Raw genomic sequence first — 20,875 nt, forward strand, 5'->3', positions numbered from 1 at the left:
ATTGGATTATATATGGATTACAGTGATGTTGATTACATTGATTATATATGGATTACACTGATGTTGATTACATTGATTATATATGGATTACACTGATGTTGATTACATTGATTATCTGTCGATTACATTGATGGATGATTCAAGTAGCTCTATAAAGACAGTTCCTCAGGGAGAAGCCAGACACTAGATGGGCCACTTTGTTGATTTTAGGAGGAGCAGGCATGGTGATGACACGCTTGAGAAAGCAGCGGCGACTAGAACACAAAATCAACAACAGCATCATCAGTGATGTACCATAATGGATATTATATAAAATACAGAAACACACCACCCTTAAAGGGGAATTGCCGTTTTTTACAACCTGGACCTTATTTCTAGCATAAAATACGATCATTTACTCACCCAGATAACTTTGGTGTCATTTGGAGTCGTTCGGACGAAATTAGATCCAGTGGAGCGCCGCGCATATCCATATAATGCGAGTGATTTGGGCACCGAAGCGCAGCCTCTATATAACGCGTTATCTGTCGTGAAACTAGTTCATTTCACCAATATTTTGTTATGATACGCTAGTGCTATTCCCCTCTGAGTCCGGGGTTGCCTGTTATCAACCTACTAACCTCTGACCTGGATGATGTCATCTCTGAGCGCCGCGCGCACCCGCGACAGCCGGTTGTTTACCTGTAGTTTGCTACTGCTAGTTTTTTTGCAACGTGGTTGAATATTTTTCCGATTCTGAGGTGGTGGACGATGACTTTGTTTATGATGGACGTCCTTACCGTTGCGGAGGCAGAGAGGAACAGCTGGCCAAAGAACAACAAACGGCTGCACGTCCGCAAGTAGATGGTAACTGGTGGTGTTCTTGTGGACAACCCCGGACTCAGAGGGGAATAGCACTAGCGCATCGTAACAAAATATTGGTGAAATGAACTAGATTCGCGGCAGATGATGCGTTATAGAGGCTGCGCTTCGGTGCCTGATCACTCGCATTATATGGATATACGCGGCGCTCCACTGGATCTAATTTCGTCCGAATGATGACACCAAAGTTATCTGGGTGAGTAAATGATCGTATTTAATGCTAGAAATAAGGTCCAGGTTGTAAAAAACAGCAATTCCCCTTTAAAATTACATAGTGAGGCTACAATAACATCTGAGGATTAAGTTTGAAGTATTACATGATTCATGGATATTGAATTATATTGCATATTGTACTTGGCAATGATGCTGAAGTACTGGCAGCTGGGATCCTCGGTACAGGTTCTCTGGCACGACTCAACACCATCCGTCATAAAATTGCGAATGTCAGAATATGGGAAATCAATTCCTACATAAGTCTTCTTGATCCAGTCTGTTAGCAGAGAGGAAGAGGGTCAGACTGCTGTTGCTAAGAGAAATTACGTTAAATATAAACAGAACAAATATGTTGGTACAATTTTGAATTTGTTGAATGATTGATGTGTTACACACTGTTATTGGGCTGACAGAAGCGTGTTGGTAACCCAGATGTGATTCCTGCTGCAGCAGAGCGGGGCATTTGACCCAGATTTCTCTTCAGGTAACATTTAAAGGTATTGCTGAAAACATTATGAAACATGGGTAAAGAATGTTAAGATAATACAAAGTAGAGATGAGTGTTTAACCTAATGAGCATAGTTACAGTGTTAAAATACTGTCAGTCACCTTACAGGGCCAAAAAATAATTTAATATCTGAGCTTTCTCATCCCACATTGTAGTCCTGTATAATCTGATAGCATTTGATAGTTGGGTTGGAAAACAAACTTTATGTAGTACCTCATCACCCAGTAAAGCAGTAGCACTTAGTACATAGTTGTAAAGATGTCAGTTTTCAGGTTATTTTGCTTTTGATGTCCTGACACCTACCAGGTGTGGTACTAACCAAGTTAGTGCCACTAAACTGAGGAGTAGCATAACGCTGTTTACTTTTGACTTTGTTGCCTTACTAGTATGTTTCCACACTAAGCTTCGTTTAACATGCCAGCTAGCAAAGCCGTAGCAGAGTGTGAGTGTTTGGGTTTGCAAAATTCACCTATAGACCGACAAAACATTCTTGACTGTTTGACAACCTATCAATGTTTAGCTGTGTTCATCCCTAACCTGTGGCGACTCCTGCCAAATCTCACAGGCTGGGATACTGTAGTGATTATGGCTCAGGTGACCCGGGTAAGTTAACTTAAGTTTGCTAGCTAACTTGCAACATTGCATTGTACAATTTATATTTTCTGGCCCATCACATATACAAAACCACAGCTAACCACTGTTAAGATGGAAACATAAGACAAGAATTGTTCCTTAGGCTGCATACTACATACAGCGATGAACAGACGATCATTGTAAATGTTTTCAATAAAATTATTTTGGTTCCAAAAAGCATTTTATTTGTATTTCAACACGACTGCAACAGCCACAATGACAGCAGGTTAGGGACCCTCACCTGTTGTCACTGCTGCTGCTGCTGCTTTGTGCAACACTAATGACAACACAGTCTACCTGATGTAAGAGAAGTAGGTGCAGAGTGGACGGGCGGAGCAGAATGTCTGACAGTGTTCAGGAGAGACAGCAAGCAGAACCTCGATGTCGAACCCGGGGATGTTTGTGTGTGGAAAAAGCTTGCCCTCACATGCTGTATAACAGAAGCAGTACAGTGAGAAGACATTCACAACAGCAACAGAATGTTGCTACAACCAATGCTATTACGTTTGAGTGTTTGATGACCTGTGGCAAAGTTTTGAGTTTCTTTAATTCTCTGGGAGAATCCAGATACCAGCGAAGCACTTCGTGTAATTGCAGGTATCCTTGGTATATTCCAGCTGAATTTAAGGTGACACTTATACCTAAACACACAGAACAGACAGAAAATACCAGGAATTCACTTGTTCATGCATTCAAGTTCACACACTCTGGATAATAATAATACACATATAGTAACACACATACGCTGTGTTATAGGCCACTCCCCCTTTTAGATAATTGACACAAACAGGAACACACACCTTCACACAAACACCTGACCTACATGCCAAATTTCAGTCTCTTAGGGCAAAAGCTGTGGCCGCCAATAGGTGGGGAAACTTTTATGGACCGACCGACTGCCCAACAGAGGGATCTACAGAGCCGCTGGTCACCTATAGAGCCGCTGGTTGCAGCCAATAAAAGTATCAAGAAAACTCCAGTGTAAAATGATTAACTATATTTACCTGTAAATCGCATGTGGGAAGCCTGTTTTTAAGAAAGTAAAGAACTGACAGGCAGGATCATTTGTGCAGGCTCTCTGACACTCCTCATGGTCTGCTGTGAACAAGGTCCGGTAGTCTGCCCCAAAGAAGTCCACGTGATGGTACACCCGAGGCAGACAAGGCTCTGGGCGGGGAAGACAGAGTTAAGGAGAGTTTCACCATGAATCATCAATTATTAACGTTACCACTGTGGTTTGATTTTGTTATGTGCCTACGTTGATCTGTGTAGCAAGGTTTGAGAGAAAAGCCTGAGGTGATGCCCAGTTTAGAATGCTGAACTTTGGGCCGTCTGGAGGGAGTGGACTTCAGGTAGCAGAAGAAGTGTCTGGTGGAGAGAGAGGCAATTAACAACAAAAAATTAATGTAGGTGGATAATGGTTTTATGGCAGCTGCAGTGATGGAATGTAACTGAGTACATTTACTCAAGTACTGTACTTAAGTGCAATTCTGAGGTACTTGCACTTCACTTGCTTATTTTCATTTTCTGCTACTTAATACTTCCACTCCACTACATTATGGGGGCAAATAGTGTACTTTTACTTCACTTCATTTATTTGATAACTTCAGTTACTAGTTATTCTGCAAATTTCATGCAGCCAAAGTTTTATTTTTCTGGCAAACAAAAAGGCAGCAAGGCCAAATATCAGTCAGCCCACCATAAACAGTATGTACATAGAGATAAAGATATGTATAATGTACTTTTACTTGTACTTTCCATAAATTAGTCTATTTATTGTCACATTTCTTTTGATACTTAAGTACATTCAAGTCCTTTTTGTACAAGTGACTCCCAGCAAAGTAATGTTTAACAGTATATCTTTAGTTTAACTAAGTATGGCTTTGGGTACTGTAGTTAGAGGAAGGTTGTGTATTTTTTACTGTAACATTGCAAATATTAATCCTGATCAATAGGGCTGGTGCATTACCATAGTGGGTCAACGTCGCTGCTGTCTCGCTTTGTATTGTTTTTGTATAACTGCTCGAGGAGCCAACAGAACAGCATTACTCCCAGTGCTCCTGATGGCCAGTCTGAATAAATACGTTAAAACGCCAATATTTCAGGTACAGAACCCAAAACATCAAGCAATGGAGTAAATTATAGCCACAATTATAATTTTACCTTGTAAGAATACTGAATTCACTGGAGTGTGAACTCAGATGGGCCCTATTTAAACAATCTACTAGTCTAAGGCGCTAATGGTGGGTGGGAGGCAGGAGGGTGAAAAACTCTATCTGTAATGGTGAAAATATTAATGACAAATAAATGCAGCAAAACTCAAGCAACAGAAACAACTAGAAAAATTGTATTTCCTGCGAAAATACAGTGTGAATGCTGATTGCTGAAGTGATTTCGCAAAATCTGCTGAATGTGCTGGAAAACACTTGCCTAATCCACAAAACATGCATAAAACTATGAGAATGAATAGTCAAGAATTTGCAGGAAAAGCTGATTTTTTTCAGAAGCTGAAAAGGCAGAAAGGCTGAAAAGTACAAGGTTGAAAAAGCTTAAAAAGCTGAACATTTTGATAGTTGAACGGTTTCTATAGCTGAACATGAAGCTGAATATTTGAGAGCTTAAAAAGTTGAAAAGCTGAAAAGTACAAGGTTGAAAGAGCTTAAAAAGCTTAAGATTTTGATAGTTGAATGGCTTCTATAGCTGAACATAAAGCTGAATATTTGAAAAAGCTGAAAAAGTTGAAAAGCTGAAAGTAATAGGCTGAAAGAGCTTAAAAAGCTGAACAGTTTGACAGCCAAACAGTTTCTGTAGCTGCACAGATGCTGGAGCAGTAGCAGAACCAAAGTTGAAAATGTCCCCATAAGAATGAATGGGAAAACACCTCCCAAACACCTGCAGGTTTAGAAAAAAGTGTAATGGTTATGGCCAAAATATGTATACAGTGAGTAACAGGAGACATTGCTGAACCATGTGATGTGTTTTTTATTTCTGTAGAGTGAAAAATGAGGGCACAAGAGCGAGAGACAAAACCGGTACCATCTGCTCCACTCCAGAGATTTAGGCTCAAAGTTAACACTGCGGCTTATGGGGGAGTTGCTGGAGTGCTTGTCACTCTAGGGCTTCCACAGCCAAAAGTTTAAGTCGCACATCTGAAATAAGAACATCATATGAAAGCCAACAAGATGTCCTACATTTCTATGTATATATTGTCTATGTGAAGTAAAAGATGTGGGACCCAAATCAAGCTGAAGAGAGTTTTTTCTAAAGTTTTTGCAGCTGCTCTCCACTCTAGCGATGATGTCACCCACTCTAGCTCACGCAATACACACCCATTATAAACCCAGAAGAGGAGCTAAAAATCCTTCAAACTAAAACTGTGATAATTTCAAAACCGTAAAAGATTTTCAAAAACTAAACACATGCCTAATAGTTCAAGGTCTTGTGACTATTTTAAAGTTGGAACGGTGTATCTAGCTCAAAGTATGAGGGAGCAGAAGAGGTTGAAAGTCCATGAGTTTTGAGGAGGATTTGAAGATTTTCCCATTTGTTTCCATGTTAAATTTTTTTTTGAAAAAGCTGAATATTTGAAAAAGTTGAAAAGCTAAAAAGCTGAAAAGTATAAGGCTGAAAGAGCTTAAAAAGCTGAACATTTTGATAGTTGAACGGTTTCTATAGCTGAATGTATGCTGAAGTAGTAGCAGAATGAAATTTGAAAAAATCCCCATAAGGATGAATGGGAAAAAAAATTGGTTTTAGTTTTGAAAAAGCTGAATATTTGAAAAAGTTGAAAAGCTAAAAAGCTGAAAAGTATAAGGCTGAAAGAGCATAAAAAGCTGAACATTTTGATAGTTGAACGGTTTCTATAGCTGAACGTATGCTGAAGTAGTAGCAGGGCGAAATTTGAGAAATTCCCCATAAGGATGAATGGGGAAAATTTTGCAGAAAAAGCTGAATATTTCCAAAAGTATAAAAGATAGAAATACCAAAAATACAAGCAAGAATGTCCTTAATGAGCTGCACATTTTGATAGTTGGATGGTTTCTGTAGCTCAAAATTTGAAGGAGCTGAAGAGAGCTGAAAAACGTACGGAAGCAGGAATAATAATAATAATAACTAGAAAAATTTGTATTTCCTACGAAAATACAGTGTGAATGCTGAAAGCTGAAGTGATTTTGGAAATCTGCTGAATGTGCTGGAAAACACTTGCCTAATGCATAAAAAATGCATAAAACTATGAGAATGAATGGTCAAGAATTTGCAGAAAAAGCAGAATTTTTCAAAGCTGAAAAGGCAGAAAAGGTGAAAAGGAATAGGCCGAATGGGTTGGAAAAGCTGAAGATTTTGAAAGTTGAACAGTTTCTAAGGTGAATATTTTGATAGTTGAACAGTTTCTCTAGCTGAACATCAAGCTGAATATTTGAAAAGGTTGAAAAACTGAAAAGGTTGAAAAGTTGAAAAAGGTGAAAAGCTGAAATGGTTGAAGAGCTGAAAAGGTTGAAAAGCTGAAAAGTAATAGGTTGAAAGAGCTTAAAAAGCTGAATATTTTAAAAGCTGAACAGTTTCTCTAGCTGAACATAAAATTGAATATTTTAAAAGTTGAACAGTTTCTCTAGCTGAACATAAAGCTGAATAGTTTGATATTTTAACAGTTTCTCTAGCTGGACATGAAACTGAACATTATGATAGTTGAACGGTTTCTATAGCTGAACATAAAGCTGAATATTTGAAGAAGCTGAAAAGGTTGAAAAGCTGAAAGTAATAGGCTGAAAGAGCTTAAAAAGCTGAACAGTTTGATAGTTGAACGGTTTCTATAGCTGAACATAAAGCTGAATATTTGAAAAAGCTGAAGAGGTTGAAATGAACAGTTTGACAGCCAAACAGTTTCTGTAGCAGCACATATGCTGGAGCAGTAGCAGAACCAAAGTTGAAAATGTCCCCATAAGAATGAATGGGAAAACACCTCCCAAACAGCTGCAGGTTTAGAAAAAAGTGTAATGGTTATGGCCAAAATATGTACACAGTGAGTAACAGGAGACATTGCTGAACCCTGTGATGTGTTTTTTATTTCTGTAGAGTGAAAAATGAGGGCACAAGAGCGAGAGACAAAACCGGTACCATCTGCTCCACTCCAGAGATTTAGGCTCAAAGTTAACACTGCGGCTTATGGGGGAGTTGCTGGAGTTCTTGTCACTCGAGGGCTTCTACAGTCAAAAGTTTAAGTCCTACATCTGAAATAAGACCATCATCTGAAAGCCAACAAGATTTCCCACATTTCTATGTATATATTGTCTATGTGAAGTAAAAGATGTGGGACCCAAATCAAGCTGAAGAGAGTTTTTTCTAAAGTTTTTGCAGCTGCTCTCCACTCTAGCGATGATGTCACCCACTCTAGCTCACGCAATACACACCCATTATAAACCCAGAAGACGAGCTAAAAGTCCTTCAAACTAAAACTGTAATAATTTCAAAACCGTAAAAGATTTTAAAATTTTGAAAAACAAATTCAATAGTTCAAGGTCTTGTGACTATTTTAAAGTTGGAATGGTGTCTCTAGCTCAAAGTATGAGAGAGCAGAAGAGGTTGAAAGTGGATGAGTTTTGAAGAGGATTTGAAGATTTTCCCATTTGCTTCCATATTAAATTTTTTTTTGAAAAAGCTGAATATTTGAAAAAGTTGAAAAGCTAAAAAGCTGAAAATAAGAAGGCTGAAAGAGCATAAAAAGCTGAACATTTTGATAGTTGAACGGTTTCTATAGCTGAACGTATGCTGAAGTAGTAGCAGAATGAAATTTGAAAAAATCCCCATAAGGATAAATGGGAAAAAATTTTGGTTTTAGTTTTGAAAAAGCTGAATATTTGAAAAAGTTGAAAAGCTAAAAAGCTGAAAATAGGAAGGCTGAAAGAGCATAAATAGCTGAACATTTTGATAGTTGAACGGTTTCTATAGCTGAACGTATGCTGAAGATGTAGCAGAATGAAATTTGAGAAATTCCCCATAAGGATGAATGGGAAAAATTTGGCAGAAAAAGCTGAATATTTCCAAAAGTATGAAAGATAGAAAAATTAAAAATAGAGGCAGTAATGTCCTTAACGAGCTGAACATTTTGATGGTTGAATGGTTTCTGTAGCTCAAAATTTGAAAGAGTAGAAGAGAGCTGAAAAACGTACGGAAGCTGGAATAATAATAATAATAATAACTTTAATAAATTCCGGAAGAACAATAGTGTGAATGCTTTGGAGCATTCACACTAATAATAAATTCCAGAAGAACAATAGTGTGAATGCTTTGAAGCATTCACACTAATAAGTGCATCTCTTCAATTATATTTGCACATATACACAAGGGGCACAGCAGCATAACTTCTTTTAAATCTCCCATCACGCTGAAAAGATCGGCCAGGATCATAAATTATCTAATGTTCTATGTTCTTCTACACATCCAAAGGGTCAAACACACTCATACAAACACAAACACAAACACATACACAGCTCAGGTTCAGTTTTGTGGAATAGTTTGGAGTAAAGCAGCTGTCCTCCTGATAAATCTTGAGCTCCATCAGAGCTGTTTAAAAAGCTTTTATTTCAAAAGCTAAACGTTTAATTTTGTTTCATCTGGACAGTTTCCTGTTTCCTGTTAAGTTTAAACATTTGAAATGACTGAAGGCAGCACCTCTGATCATTAAAGCTGAGTGTAGTCGCGTTGTTAACCCGCCAATGTAGGCGCATCTTACCATCTGAATAATGTGCTCTCTAAAGAGCGGTAAATACAGCCAAATCGACTTTACACCAGGTTTTACTTGGTCTATGTTGTAGTCACATTCTACGATGTGACTATAGCCATAACTCATTTTATGACCTACATGCCTATGGCTGCAAGTACTTCTGCATCAGTCGGAAACTGGCAATAACATTTGCACTGCATGTCCGCAGGTTACACTGGTCATAAGACAGGGCCCTGTGTATAACATTATCTCTTTAGATGTATATACTGTATATTGCATGTATTGCATATATTTAGCAAATGCAAGTTCAGAGGCATTTCAAGTAAATGTTGTTGTTGTTGTTGTGTAATTTGCACACTTCCATGTATTGGATAGTGACTATTTTGTTTGTTTGTTTGTTACTACTTTGACAGACAGGATTTTGTTGTTTGAGATTTATTTGCATTATTTTGTTTTGCGATTTTAATTAAATACATCACATTTCAATCAGTTTCTTTTGTTTGTTTAGCACCTTTTATCTGCAGTCCAGTCAGGCCGAAGAAAGGAGAAGAAGAGACATTTGGGGTGCTGGGTGCACAGGTACTGGCAGTGTTCGGCATCAGGAGAGTAGAGAGATGTTATGTCTGATCCGGGAAAATCCACATTCACCAGAAGCCCCCGTCTACATTCTGAAGAAACAGAAAAAGAAACACAGACACAATTACCTCTACATATACAGACATTGTTAAATAGGTTTTGGTAAGTGAGTAAGTGGTTAAATAGACCAGCACTTACATATGTGGTTACACAGTGTTAAAAAACAAAACAGTATATGTGTTACCTTGACTAAGGGAGACACCACAGAGGAAGAGCAGACCCACTAAAATGGAATGTGTTCCCATCTTCTCAGTTTTGAAGACAGAGATTCTTCAATCACAACTGCAGCCAACGAGATGTTTCACCAACTGCACGAATAGCCTAAAAGTCCGTAATCCAACTCCTGTATTTATACTTCTGATTGATTAGCATGACTGACTTCTCACACATTCAGTCATTGGCTGGTAGTGTCCACTGTACACTTGCTGTGTAATAAGATACCAATACAAACAGAAAAGCTAGACTAGCAGGAGACAGGAGGGGTACTGGGTACACATGAGGTGCTCCTCTCTGCATAGCTTAAAAAAACAGCAAATGCATATCTAATATTTGTGGAGGAAATATTGATTATTACAGTCAATAAAATACGACCTACATTCAATTACTTAATGTTTTACCGACTCAACTTTGTTGATTTTTGTAAATAAATGCTCATTCTGAGTTTGATTTCAGCAGAACGTTTCAAACCAGTTGGGACAGTGGCAACAAAAGCCTGGGAAAGTTGTGGAAGGATATGTGATAGTATCATGATTGGTAAGAAAGAAGCATCCTCGAAAGGCTTAGTCCTTCACAAGCAAAGATCAGGTGAGGTTCAGCACTTTGTGAAACACATCATTGTTTAGGGATATTACTACACAGGCTCAGGAACACCTCAGAAAACTGTTGATGGTAAACAGTTTGTTCGCATATAATTGTTTTCTGGCTATATTTATTTTTTACACAATGTCACAACTTCTGGTTTAATGATATTATCCAAAGAAGTACAAGAGCAACACTTAAGTCATTTAGACAGATCTAGATTTTTATTTGACATCAACATCCAGTTTGATTTTAATGCAGTTTGTACAAATGGATGTGATTCGAAATGGCGTTTACAGAAGCGTGTTTAGGTTCCTGACTCAGGAGCAGTGATGGCATATACAGTAACTAGGTACATTTAGTAAAATACTGTACTTAGGTACAATTCTGAGGTACTCATGCTTCACTTGAGTATTTACATTTCGTGGTTCTTATACTTTCACTCTACTGCTTTTTGGTGGTAAATATTTTACTTTTACTCCACTGAGCTCATTTGATAGCTTTAGTTATTAGTTACATGGCAGATTACATGTTGCTCTAGAGCCAAAGTAGCACATTTATAAATTATCTTATCAGCAATGAGATAAAAAAGAAAAACACTGATTCTGATAATCAGAAAAATTCTCGATATTGAATCAGATAATCAGCAGACAGATAATTGACTGATGAATAGTATACAGTATATACATACATGAAATATGTATATATTACTTTTACTTATACTTCTGATACTTAAGTTCCTTTATTTGCAAGAAAATTACTTTTAATACTTAAGTACACTTAATATCAAATACTTCAAGATTTTTACTTGTGCTTTTGGGTGACTTTACTACATTTACTAAAGTAATATATAAACAAGTGATCTTTAATTTAATCAAGTATGACTTTTGGGTACTTTTTCCAACAATGCCCAAGTGTAATATCAAAATCGCAAAAAGCTGCAATTTTTTGTTAGAGGTAAAAAGTGTGAACAAACAGCATTGTAATGAAATACTGTACCGCTGCAGAGATGTCCTGGACTACATATCTTGATCAACAGATGTAGCAAAACATGTTTGTCTGGTACAATGAATGCACATCTTAATGATGTGTGAATTGTGTTGAGACGCTTCAGATAGCAGCAGCACCTGGAACACAAACAGCACTTTATTTGTATTTCAACTTGAGGGAAACTATATCCTGGGTTTTTATCAATCTACATCAAGAGCCAAACAGGATGTCTGAATAATGCAAGGCAAAACTTGGCATTGTTTTCTGTGTGAACCTTGAGAGTCTCATCTAACGTAACAAGGAAGTTGATGACATTTATCTTGTTATCCCTTGGAAATGAGTCATTCAGTATAGACAGCTTCAGGCTATTACGGCTGGTAGCATGGTTCTATGGATGGCTATGTTGCTCTGTTTGTCTGTCCATCTGTTGAACTTTCAGTCCACCATCGTGGTCTTGACTGTAATATCTGAAAAAGTACTGGATTCAAATTTACACTTCAATCACTTTGGTAATCCCCTGATTTTTTTATAATGCACCACAAGCAAGTTTAGATTTTAAATTGTCCAATTTTGTGATTCGTGACCAAATACCTAAAAGTTTCCCATCATACTTAGTCATTGTTCATGTGAAACTAAAATGAAATACAGGTCAGTCACAACATTAAAACCACTGACAAGTACAGTGAAGAACATCAATCATCTCGATACAATTCAAAGTTCTACTGGAACACCTTGGTTCCTGGATCTCATATGGATGCCAGTTGACATGCACCACCCACCCAAACACTGTTGCAGACTTCCTGGCAAAGGTACTTTGTTTCCAGCTGCCAGGTGACTTGTAAATCCAATATGGCCTCCACCTTTCACTGTTGTTTAATCTTCAACATTTGCCAGAGAATCTGAACACTGGATTGTGATATGCAAGAAATAATTTATTGCAACAAAAGATGAGTTTGTGACAGTAAACTGAAGAAATATAGCGTTCGTAACAATGTCCATCAGCTGGCTGGTAGCTTGGTGACTTTGTCAGTTGTTTGGTGCTGAGCTTTTAACCGAAAACAGCTGGTAAGAGCGGTGACAATGAACTGAAAGAGTAAAGTTGCTGCTGGAGATCCAAAACAATTAGTTCAAAGATACTAAAATGCTCTGTAGAGCTGAAAGGAACTGCAGACTACATGGTTGATCCATTATTAATGTTGGGACCCACAGATGGAGTCGTTCATTGTAGATTTCAAAATGGACTCTGAACTAAACTCAGTTTCCCAGAATTCCCCAGTCTTCATGTGACGCACACGAAATGTATGGTCACATTTTATGTAATTTTATTTATGCTTTTATTTTGGGAGAGAAATATTCTAATATGAGCCATAATGGTGAATTATTGCTTCCTGGTAAGAGTACAAGGCTTCTTTATAATACAGCATTTCAGTGTTGCCAGCAGGAGGCAGTGTGGCGCTTTGCTTCTCTCCCATGGACTCACTTTGCGTAGACTCTCGTTGCTTCCTCAAGCTGCACTAAACAGAAGCACCTGTTGCCTATCTCATTCTTTCTCCTGTTTTACAGGAATCTCATCTGTCTATGGGTTCTCAGTCTGACACCTGTAACATTCACACTTAGGTGCAAATTCAGCTTTGAGCTACTATTGGTCTTGATGACAGACCCTCCTCTGACCAGACAGTCAAAACTCCAGCTGCTTCCTTTTTTCTCCCTCTTCTCCACCTCTCTCCCCACGGCGCTGCCTGCCCTCAAGTTCTCTTCTCCTGGATTCTTCTGGGCCTAACAGATGCTGAGAGTTGCCAGCTGTATTTCCAGCAGGCCCAAAGAACTTCTCCTCACTGCAGCAACACAAGGTCCTGCTAGTATTTCAGATCAGTTAGCACCAGCAGCTGCGACGCAAAGCTTGCCAGCTAACTCCACAATCTGAGGACCATGAAGTATGTTAGCACCAAGCTGCTATCCCTGCAAAGGAAAGGAGGGACCAGTTTCCTCCACCTGCTGTCTTTTATCAGACTTTGCACAGCAAGAACAGCATTGTTCCACATTGGAATGAGAACCTTCTCGGCTCATCAGCCAAGGAACCATCAGCACCTTTTCCACAAAGACTGGTAACGTTGAACTGGGCCTAGATAGCACACAGCATAACATAGCATGGCGAAGCACAGGACTTTTAACTCTGGTTGATGTAATGCACATGTGTTCAATCTATGTGTTTGTTCACTGTTTGGGTGTTATTGTGATCTCAGGTCAGGATATTGGTAGTTTGCTTTGCTACACAGCTAATTTGATGTTAGTTGACATCAACAGCTAACCATCTTCTATAACCTGGCATCAAGTCACAAGCGCACACACTCCTTCAGCCTGGAGCATATCACACCCACATGTGATATCAGTGAGCACATGATGCAAGAACCACCATTGTTTCTTTGTTCTGCCAGACACACACACACACACACACACACCTGTACATAGTACATCTTTGTGTTAAATAAAAGACATTTGATCCTTCATGCGGTCCATTTAATATTGTACAAGAGTGAATGTTGGTGCCCCGAGGTGATCTCATGAAAATTGGATCTTATCCCTGATAATCATTAATTATTGATAGCCACATTTAACCCAAACTCCCTATTAATGTTGCATGAAGCACAACATCAATATAAAAATATTGATTGGTGTACTTTAAATTTTCATAAATATATGAATTTAAAGCTTACAAACATAATAATTCCTGTATTTGAAACAAAGGGCTTGTGAAAGATAGGATGTGCATCTTGTTTTAGTTCATAGTTTTATTAATAGATAATATCAAATCAAACTCTGTAGGAGTGATTGTGCCTCCCACATAAAGTAGAAAGGAGGCTTTTACAACCTGTAAATGTTAATAAACGTTTTCCTCCATTTATCAATAATGAATCAAAAGTGTAATCGGCATCTATTATTCCAGTCCTGTTGAACTGATAGTTTAGCTAGTTGTCTGTTTCTGCCACCTACTGGTGTCAACAGGCTTCCACAAGGCCCTGCAAAACATCAACATACACAAGTGTGTGAACACTCGTGTGTTACTCTAGTACATCAAGCCCCTCTCTATTTCCTGGTACTATACAGAATCATTTTATAAATTCCACTCAGTTTCTAATCTTTTGGTGGGGACACAAATAAAACGTATGTTAGTAACGACCACCAGACCAAGTGCATACATATACTGTATGATACAGTATATTAAAGAATTAAACCAGCAGGTCTATAGGAAGCATAAGGAAGGGGGTGTGAGTGTGTGAGCGAGTGTGTGAAGCTAGCGGACAGTTTGCTGAACTTTCATCAGAATATTTATCATGTTTATTTGCTTTTCTTTTTGCATTTTATTTAAGTATGTGACGGTGCCGACACACAGTTCCTCAGGGTGAATCCGGACACAACGTTGGCCAGTTTGGCCACTTTAGGAGGAGCAGGCATGGTGATGGAACGCTTGAGGTAGCAGCGGCGCCTTGAACACAAAATCATCAACAGCATCTTTATTTCAGCACTATGAATACACCTGTCATCACATTATGAAGTGATGCATTAGTGGTGATCATGTACAATTTAATAAAAAAAAACAGACATGAAGGTGTGTGTGTTAAAAATACTGTACCTGTTAGCGGGTTCAGTGAAGTTTGCCTTGACATAGCTGTAGAACTGGCAGAGAGCATCCTCAGTACAGGTCCTCTGACATGTCTCAGCATCGTCCAGCAGCACATTGCGAATGTCAGAACCACCGAAGTCTACGTCTTCATGAGCCACCTTTACCCAGTCTGTTAGCAGAGAGGAACAGAGTTAGACTATCATAGGTCACGAATGATTTCAGTCTTTTTAATATTAGCTCACATAATGACTAGGGTTGCAGGACATGGATTTCTTTCAGCCGATACCAATAATTGCCCTACTTTCATGGTCAACACCTGTAAGATAACCGCTAATTTTACATTTTTGTATTTTAAAAAGAACCTGTAGTTTATGCACACCTGGGGGTTAGAAAGGCTGAAACATGATAATTATAAGTTCAATATATATAATGTTCCCCCTAATAATACCCAAATCTGAAATAAGAGCATTGGTCACTTATCTGTACATGCAGTGTTAGAGGAAAATGACCAAGGTTTAGTTCATTACACAGGGTCAGCTGTTTTTAATTCAGAAATTATTTTATTTTATTATTAATTTGTCTTAAATGTCTACAATACTTCAATTCTAAAGGGGCGGCAGTAGCTCAGTCCGCAGGAACTTGGGGACTGGAGGGTTGCCAGTTCAAGACCTGCTCGGACCAGTCTATTCAGAGTGTGGACTATATGGGGGCAGCCCCCTCGCTCTAACACCTCTCCACTAATGCATGTGTATAGGCGCATGTGTGTTCATGTATTTTGTGCCTGCGTATGTAAGAGAAATAACTGAATTAATGAATGTGAATAAACTGAATTTCTCTGGATTATTAAAGTGCATCTATTCTGACTAGACTAAATAAAGAATAAATAATAAGAAGAAGTCAGCCAAGAATGAGGGGAATACAAAAACTGATATGTGCACTAAATTTCACGGCAATACTTGCTTCAAAATAACTTCACTCAACACAAAAGTTAGGGGATCACCAAATTCATTAGGATACGTGATCTGGAAACCACGAGTGTCTCTGCAAATAATGTGCCAATCTATCAAGTAGATGTTGAGATATTTCCCTTAATGAGTGACAATGGACTGGCACTGACATCAAACATATCTAGAAAACATTCAGTTATCGAGAAAAAAATTGATCCATACACCAAAAGCATTCCTGATTGGTCTGCAGTCTGAAATGGTTTACTGGCAGTTGTAGTGTTGATTATCCATACATACTGTTATCCAGCTGACAGAAATGTGCTGGCAGCCCAGATGTGATTCCATCATTAGCTCTGATCACCAGGAAATCTCGATCGCTCTTCAGCTGACAACTGAACCCATTACTGCAAAAAAAGGACAAAAAAGGCAGATAAATAAAACCTTGAATAACATTATTTTTATTTTGGGGTGACATATACAGTAGTGTATATAAATGAGAGGAGGAAGTTTTTTCTCATATGCACTATACACAGTGCATAAGAAACTTCTACTCATTAACGTGAGGCTCTCGCCAGTGACAGCGTAGGATGTAAACATTAATGGCAGTAGCATTTGCTAGCTCTAGGGTGATGCACTTTGAGTTTTGGGTGAACTGTCCCTTTAGAATATTGTACAGTAAGTACAGTAACTAGAACAACAAATAGGCTAACATAACTCACGTTCTAATTACAAATTGTCTCGTTGTATTTTAACTTTGTCTACTTGTGAGAGAGAGAAAGAAGTTATACACATTTGTAATTTCTAAACACACTACCTGACAAATGAAAAGAAGGTGCACTTTGGATGGGTGGAACACAATGTCTGACACTGTTCAGGAGAGGCAGCAGGCAGCACCATGATGTTGCCTCCTGGGATGTCAGCGTGTGGGAACATCTTGCCCTGACATGCTGTGCGAAACACAGATAATACAATAAGAAAGCACGCACAGCGACCTGCAGGGCGTTTTTCCTAATGTTATGACTTTTTGTACCTGTGTCTAATCGTTGACCCATTTGTATATTGTGAGAGAATCCAGATACCACATTCTGCATTACTCTTACAACAGGAGGCCTTGGTATCGTCCAGCTGAATTTGAGGTGGCACTTGAACCTAAAATAGAACAAGAAATAACATAAGTATGGATCTGTAGGGCCTGTGTTAGAGCAGCACGATATCTGAAAAAACTGACATGATATTTTCTGCGATATACACTGCCCGGCCAAAAACGCACTCTAATATTTTGTTGGACTGCCTTTGGCTTTGATTACAGCACACGTTCTCCGTGGCATCGTTTTGATAAGCTTATGCAATGTCACAACATTTATTTCCATACAGAGTTGCATACATTTTTGGGAATGGGAGAGTCGGGATGCTGCGTAAAGTCTTCTCCAGCACATCCCAAAGATTCTCAATGGGGTTAAGGTCTGGACTCTGTGGTCGTCAATCCATGTGTGAAAATGATGTCTCATGCTCACTGAACCTCTCTTTCACAATTTGAGCCCAATGAATTGTCATCTTGGAATATGCCCGTGCCATCGGGGAAGAAAAAATCCATCAATGGAAAAACCTGGTCATTCAGTATATTCAGGTAAACAGCTGCCCTCTTTTTTTGGGCACCTGACCAACTGAAGCAACCCCAGATCATGAAACTGCCCCCACAGACTTGTACGGTAGGCACTAGGCATGATGGGTGCATCAGGCAGTGTATATTGCAATATGAAAAAGTACAGGAATTACAAAATTAGAAACCAGAAATAAAGTAGCCCCGTCCACAATACCATGCAAAACAGTAAAGAACATAACAAGTCACAATGAAATTCAAGACTCCAAAAAAAAAGAACAGAAACAAAAATCAAATCCTCATCAGTATATCTCTTCACCCTTTACACTGTGCATCTAAAAAGCCACAAACACTTTGTTCATGGAGCTTCATCTCAACCAAGGGCATTACCTCTGCCATTAGTGGAAAACTGGGTAAGTCGACCCAGAGGGTAACTTAAGCCAAAAGTAGTCATGTGACCACAAATTAAGGAAGTACACTTCACATGACTCAATTCATGTTGTACTGATGGGGAGAGAGGTAAGCAAAACAGAGCCAAAAAATGATCATTGTCATCCCAAGTAAATTCATCATGTTTCTAAAGTAATCAACCCGGTATCTTAAATTAAACAGTTATGTTCTGGACATTACAATGCTGATGTAATAAAAACCTAATTGCTGTGTAAATGTTGTACACAAAGGCGCATTTAGACACACATTTTCTCTTTTGATAATAGATAAATATCTACTGAAAATGTTAATAAGCACGTTTAACAAGCGCACAAAACATATAGTTTATAGACTTTAAAGTTTTTTTTAGAGTTTTTGCCTTTGATCGCTGCTGGCGTTAATGAGGTTCAAATGATCTCAAAATTGTTTGATTTTGTGTCATTTTTATTTCAGTATTTAACGGTGGCTGTTTACACCTAGAGGGCTCAATTTACTCCAACCCCATGCTCATTTTACCCCCACCTCGAGGCAAGTTGTGCCATAGGACTACTCTTTTTGATTGGTCATTGTTCTGAAACCATTATAGTTAGATTACTTGTTTTGATTTCCATGTGTACACAACAACTCGAAGTAGAGTTACTATTATCTGGAACAAATACACTAAAAAATAATCAAATGTAAAAAGTGGCTCATCTTTCTCGCCTACATCTCTATGACAATTTAATGTCAACTGCAACTTAAAATTGTGTGATCCAGTGTTACCTGATCTTCTCCATTTGAAAGACCTCATTTACAAAAGTAAAGAACTGGCAGCTAGAGTCTTGTGTGCAGGCTCTCTCACACTCCTCATAGTCTGCTGTGAACAAGGTCCGGTAGTCTGCCCCATAGAAGTCCACGTTCTGGTACACCTGAGACAGACAAGGCTCTGGGAGACAGGCAGAGAGAGTAAAGCAGAGTGTGAGCATGCATGACTAATTAACTACTGGTCATCTTAGTGGTTTAACATGGTTGAATGCTTACTTAGGTCAAGGCTGCAGGGCTTGAGAGAATATCCAGAGGTGACGCCCATCAGTGGAGTCCGAACTTTGGGCTCTCCAGTGGGGGTGAACTTGAGGTAGCAGTAAAAGTGCCTGCAGAGTGGGGCATTCGTTATTGATTTTGTTTGATTGGTTTATGTGGGTTTTAACTTTAGTTGTCATTAAAAAAAAAGAAGAAGAACGAGGGTCATCACAGTTTCAGTGAAAAACAATAGACCAAAATGATAGTAAGAGAACCAAAGCCATTAAAATGAAATAGTAAGTTAATGCAGCAGTTTATAAAGATAATACATTTAAGGTACATTTGTAAAAAATGGTGTTTAAAAAGAAAAGCATACTGTTTGCTTTGATTTTTTTTATTTTTGCATCTAGCACTTCCTGACTTCTGGTCGCTCTGGATTACAAAAACTATTATTTTAAAAGTCTTGTTTTCTATGTAAATAAGAAGTATGTACTGTATAACTTATCTGTCATTAGAATTATTTTCTTGTTCTATACCTGTTATCCCTGGTCCAATCACCCCGGATGAAGGTAAATAAGAGACAGGACGGGTGCTGGGTACAAAGCTGCTGACAGTGATCAGCATCAGGGGAGTAGACAGATGTTATGTCCGTTCCCGGAAAATCCACATTCAGCACATGCTCTGGATTGCAATCTGAAAAATTGGAAATGGAAACACCTTTACATGTACAAATACAGATGTATGAATACATTCTACATTTATTAAAAGAAAGTCCTGTAGTTACAGTCTATAGAGTATGTATTACCTTGACTGAGGGAGAGGCTGCAGATGGAGAGCAGACCCACCAAAATCAAATATATCCCCATCTTCTCAGATTCCTGGAGCACAAGTGAAGCAAAAGAAGTGGTTCTGTAACCCTGAATATTTACACCTGATCTATTTGCACAGCTCATTGTTGACACATCAATGATTGACTCGCAGCAACCCCCGAACAGCTACCTTTAAGTGCAATACACAAGTAAAACACACTTACAGTCTAGATCCTATTCTGTTGATTCTTGTTAAATTACCCTGCAGGAGAGCCAATTAAAAATTGAGCAAAAGTCATGGTTGACATGCTCATCACACATCAAACCAGATTTTGACTTTCATACATTGAACTAGAGGTACATCAAAGTGCCACACAAACTCTGACTTATCAAGTCTACCATCTGTTCCAGAGTCCACATTAAAAATCAACATTTGGATGCTGTTGCACATGTTTGTGGAACTGTTTAACTGTGCTGACCTTTGGTATGACTCTTACTTCACCTTTACGTCTGTCTGGTTGTATTTTCAATCCCTCAGAAAACACTTGATGACATGAACATGACTGAGGGTTATGCAGGGTTGGCTCCGCCCTGCAATCAAGCCTATTCACCGCAGCTGAGTTGGCCAAAACTGGCTAATAACCACTCAGCATCAACAGCTTCACAAGAAATTATGCAAAAGGTATCTAGACAAGATTAAATATCTCAACTAACCTTACTCACAGAATGCTTAAACACTGGATCTACAATTACTTTCTGACTCACCAGCAGCCGTTTCACAGCTTCTTTCCCTTAGACAAAATGTAACTGAATCAGGACTATGACTATGACCAGGATGGCGGAGGTAATAAGCTGCAAAGGAGCGAGAGCGGGTCGGGTATCAGCAGCGGGCAAAAACGGCACGTAGAGCTGGAATATTTTCACATCTTACTTTGTGAATTGAGGATTTATTTTGACCAAATCAGATGTGATTGTGGAAAAACAAACCAAGACCGCTGGTTAGCTGTAGTAAGTTTTATTTCATTTACATGTTTAAATTAAGTGTGTATTAGGTGAATTAGGGAGGCAATTAAGCTCGTCTTAGTTCAAGAGGGAAACTTAAATTCAGG

The 20,875-nt window shown here is 38.6% G+C and overlaps 1 protein-coding gene across 1 annotated transcript; it reads right to left on the reverse strand.

Annotated features, from left to right (window-relative positions):
• Positions 1-14,723: 14,723 nt before the first annotated feature.
• Positions 14,724-19,823, reverse strand: LOC311272302 (coagulation factor XI-like; the record flags this gene model as incomplete). The annotated part of the gene is made up of 9 exons (XM_084378647.1): positions 14,724-14,844; positions 14,992-15,151; positions 16,227-16,333; positions 16,744-16,876; positions 16,960-17,078; positions 18,721-18,883; positions 18,979-19,088; positions 19,494-19,650; positions 19,763-19,823. The coding sequence occupies 9 exons, from the start codon at positions 19,821-19,823 to the stop codon at positions 14,724-14,726; spliced, it is 1,131 nt and encodes a 376-aa protein (XP_084234773.1).
• Positions 19,824-20,875: the final 1,052 nt, after the last annotated feature.

The sequence above is a fragment of the Pagrus pagrus genome, assembly GCF_965226575.1.
Source record: "Pagrus pagrus genome assembly, chromosome: 17".
Classification (NCBI taxonomy): domain Eukaryota; kingdom Metazoa; phylum Chordata; class Actinopteri; order Spariformes; family Sparidae; genus Pagrus; species Pagrus pagrus.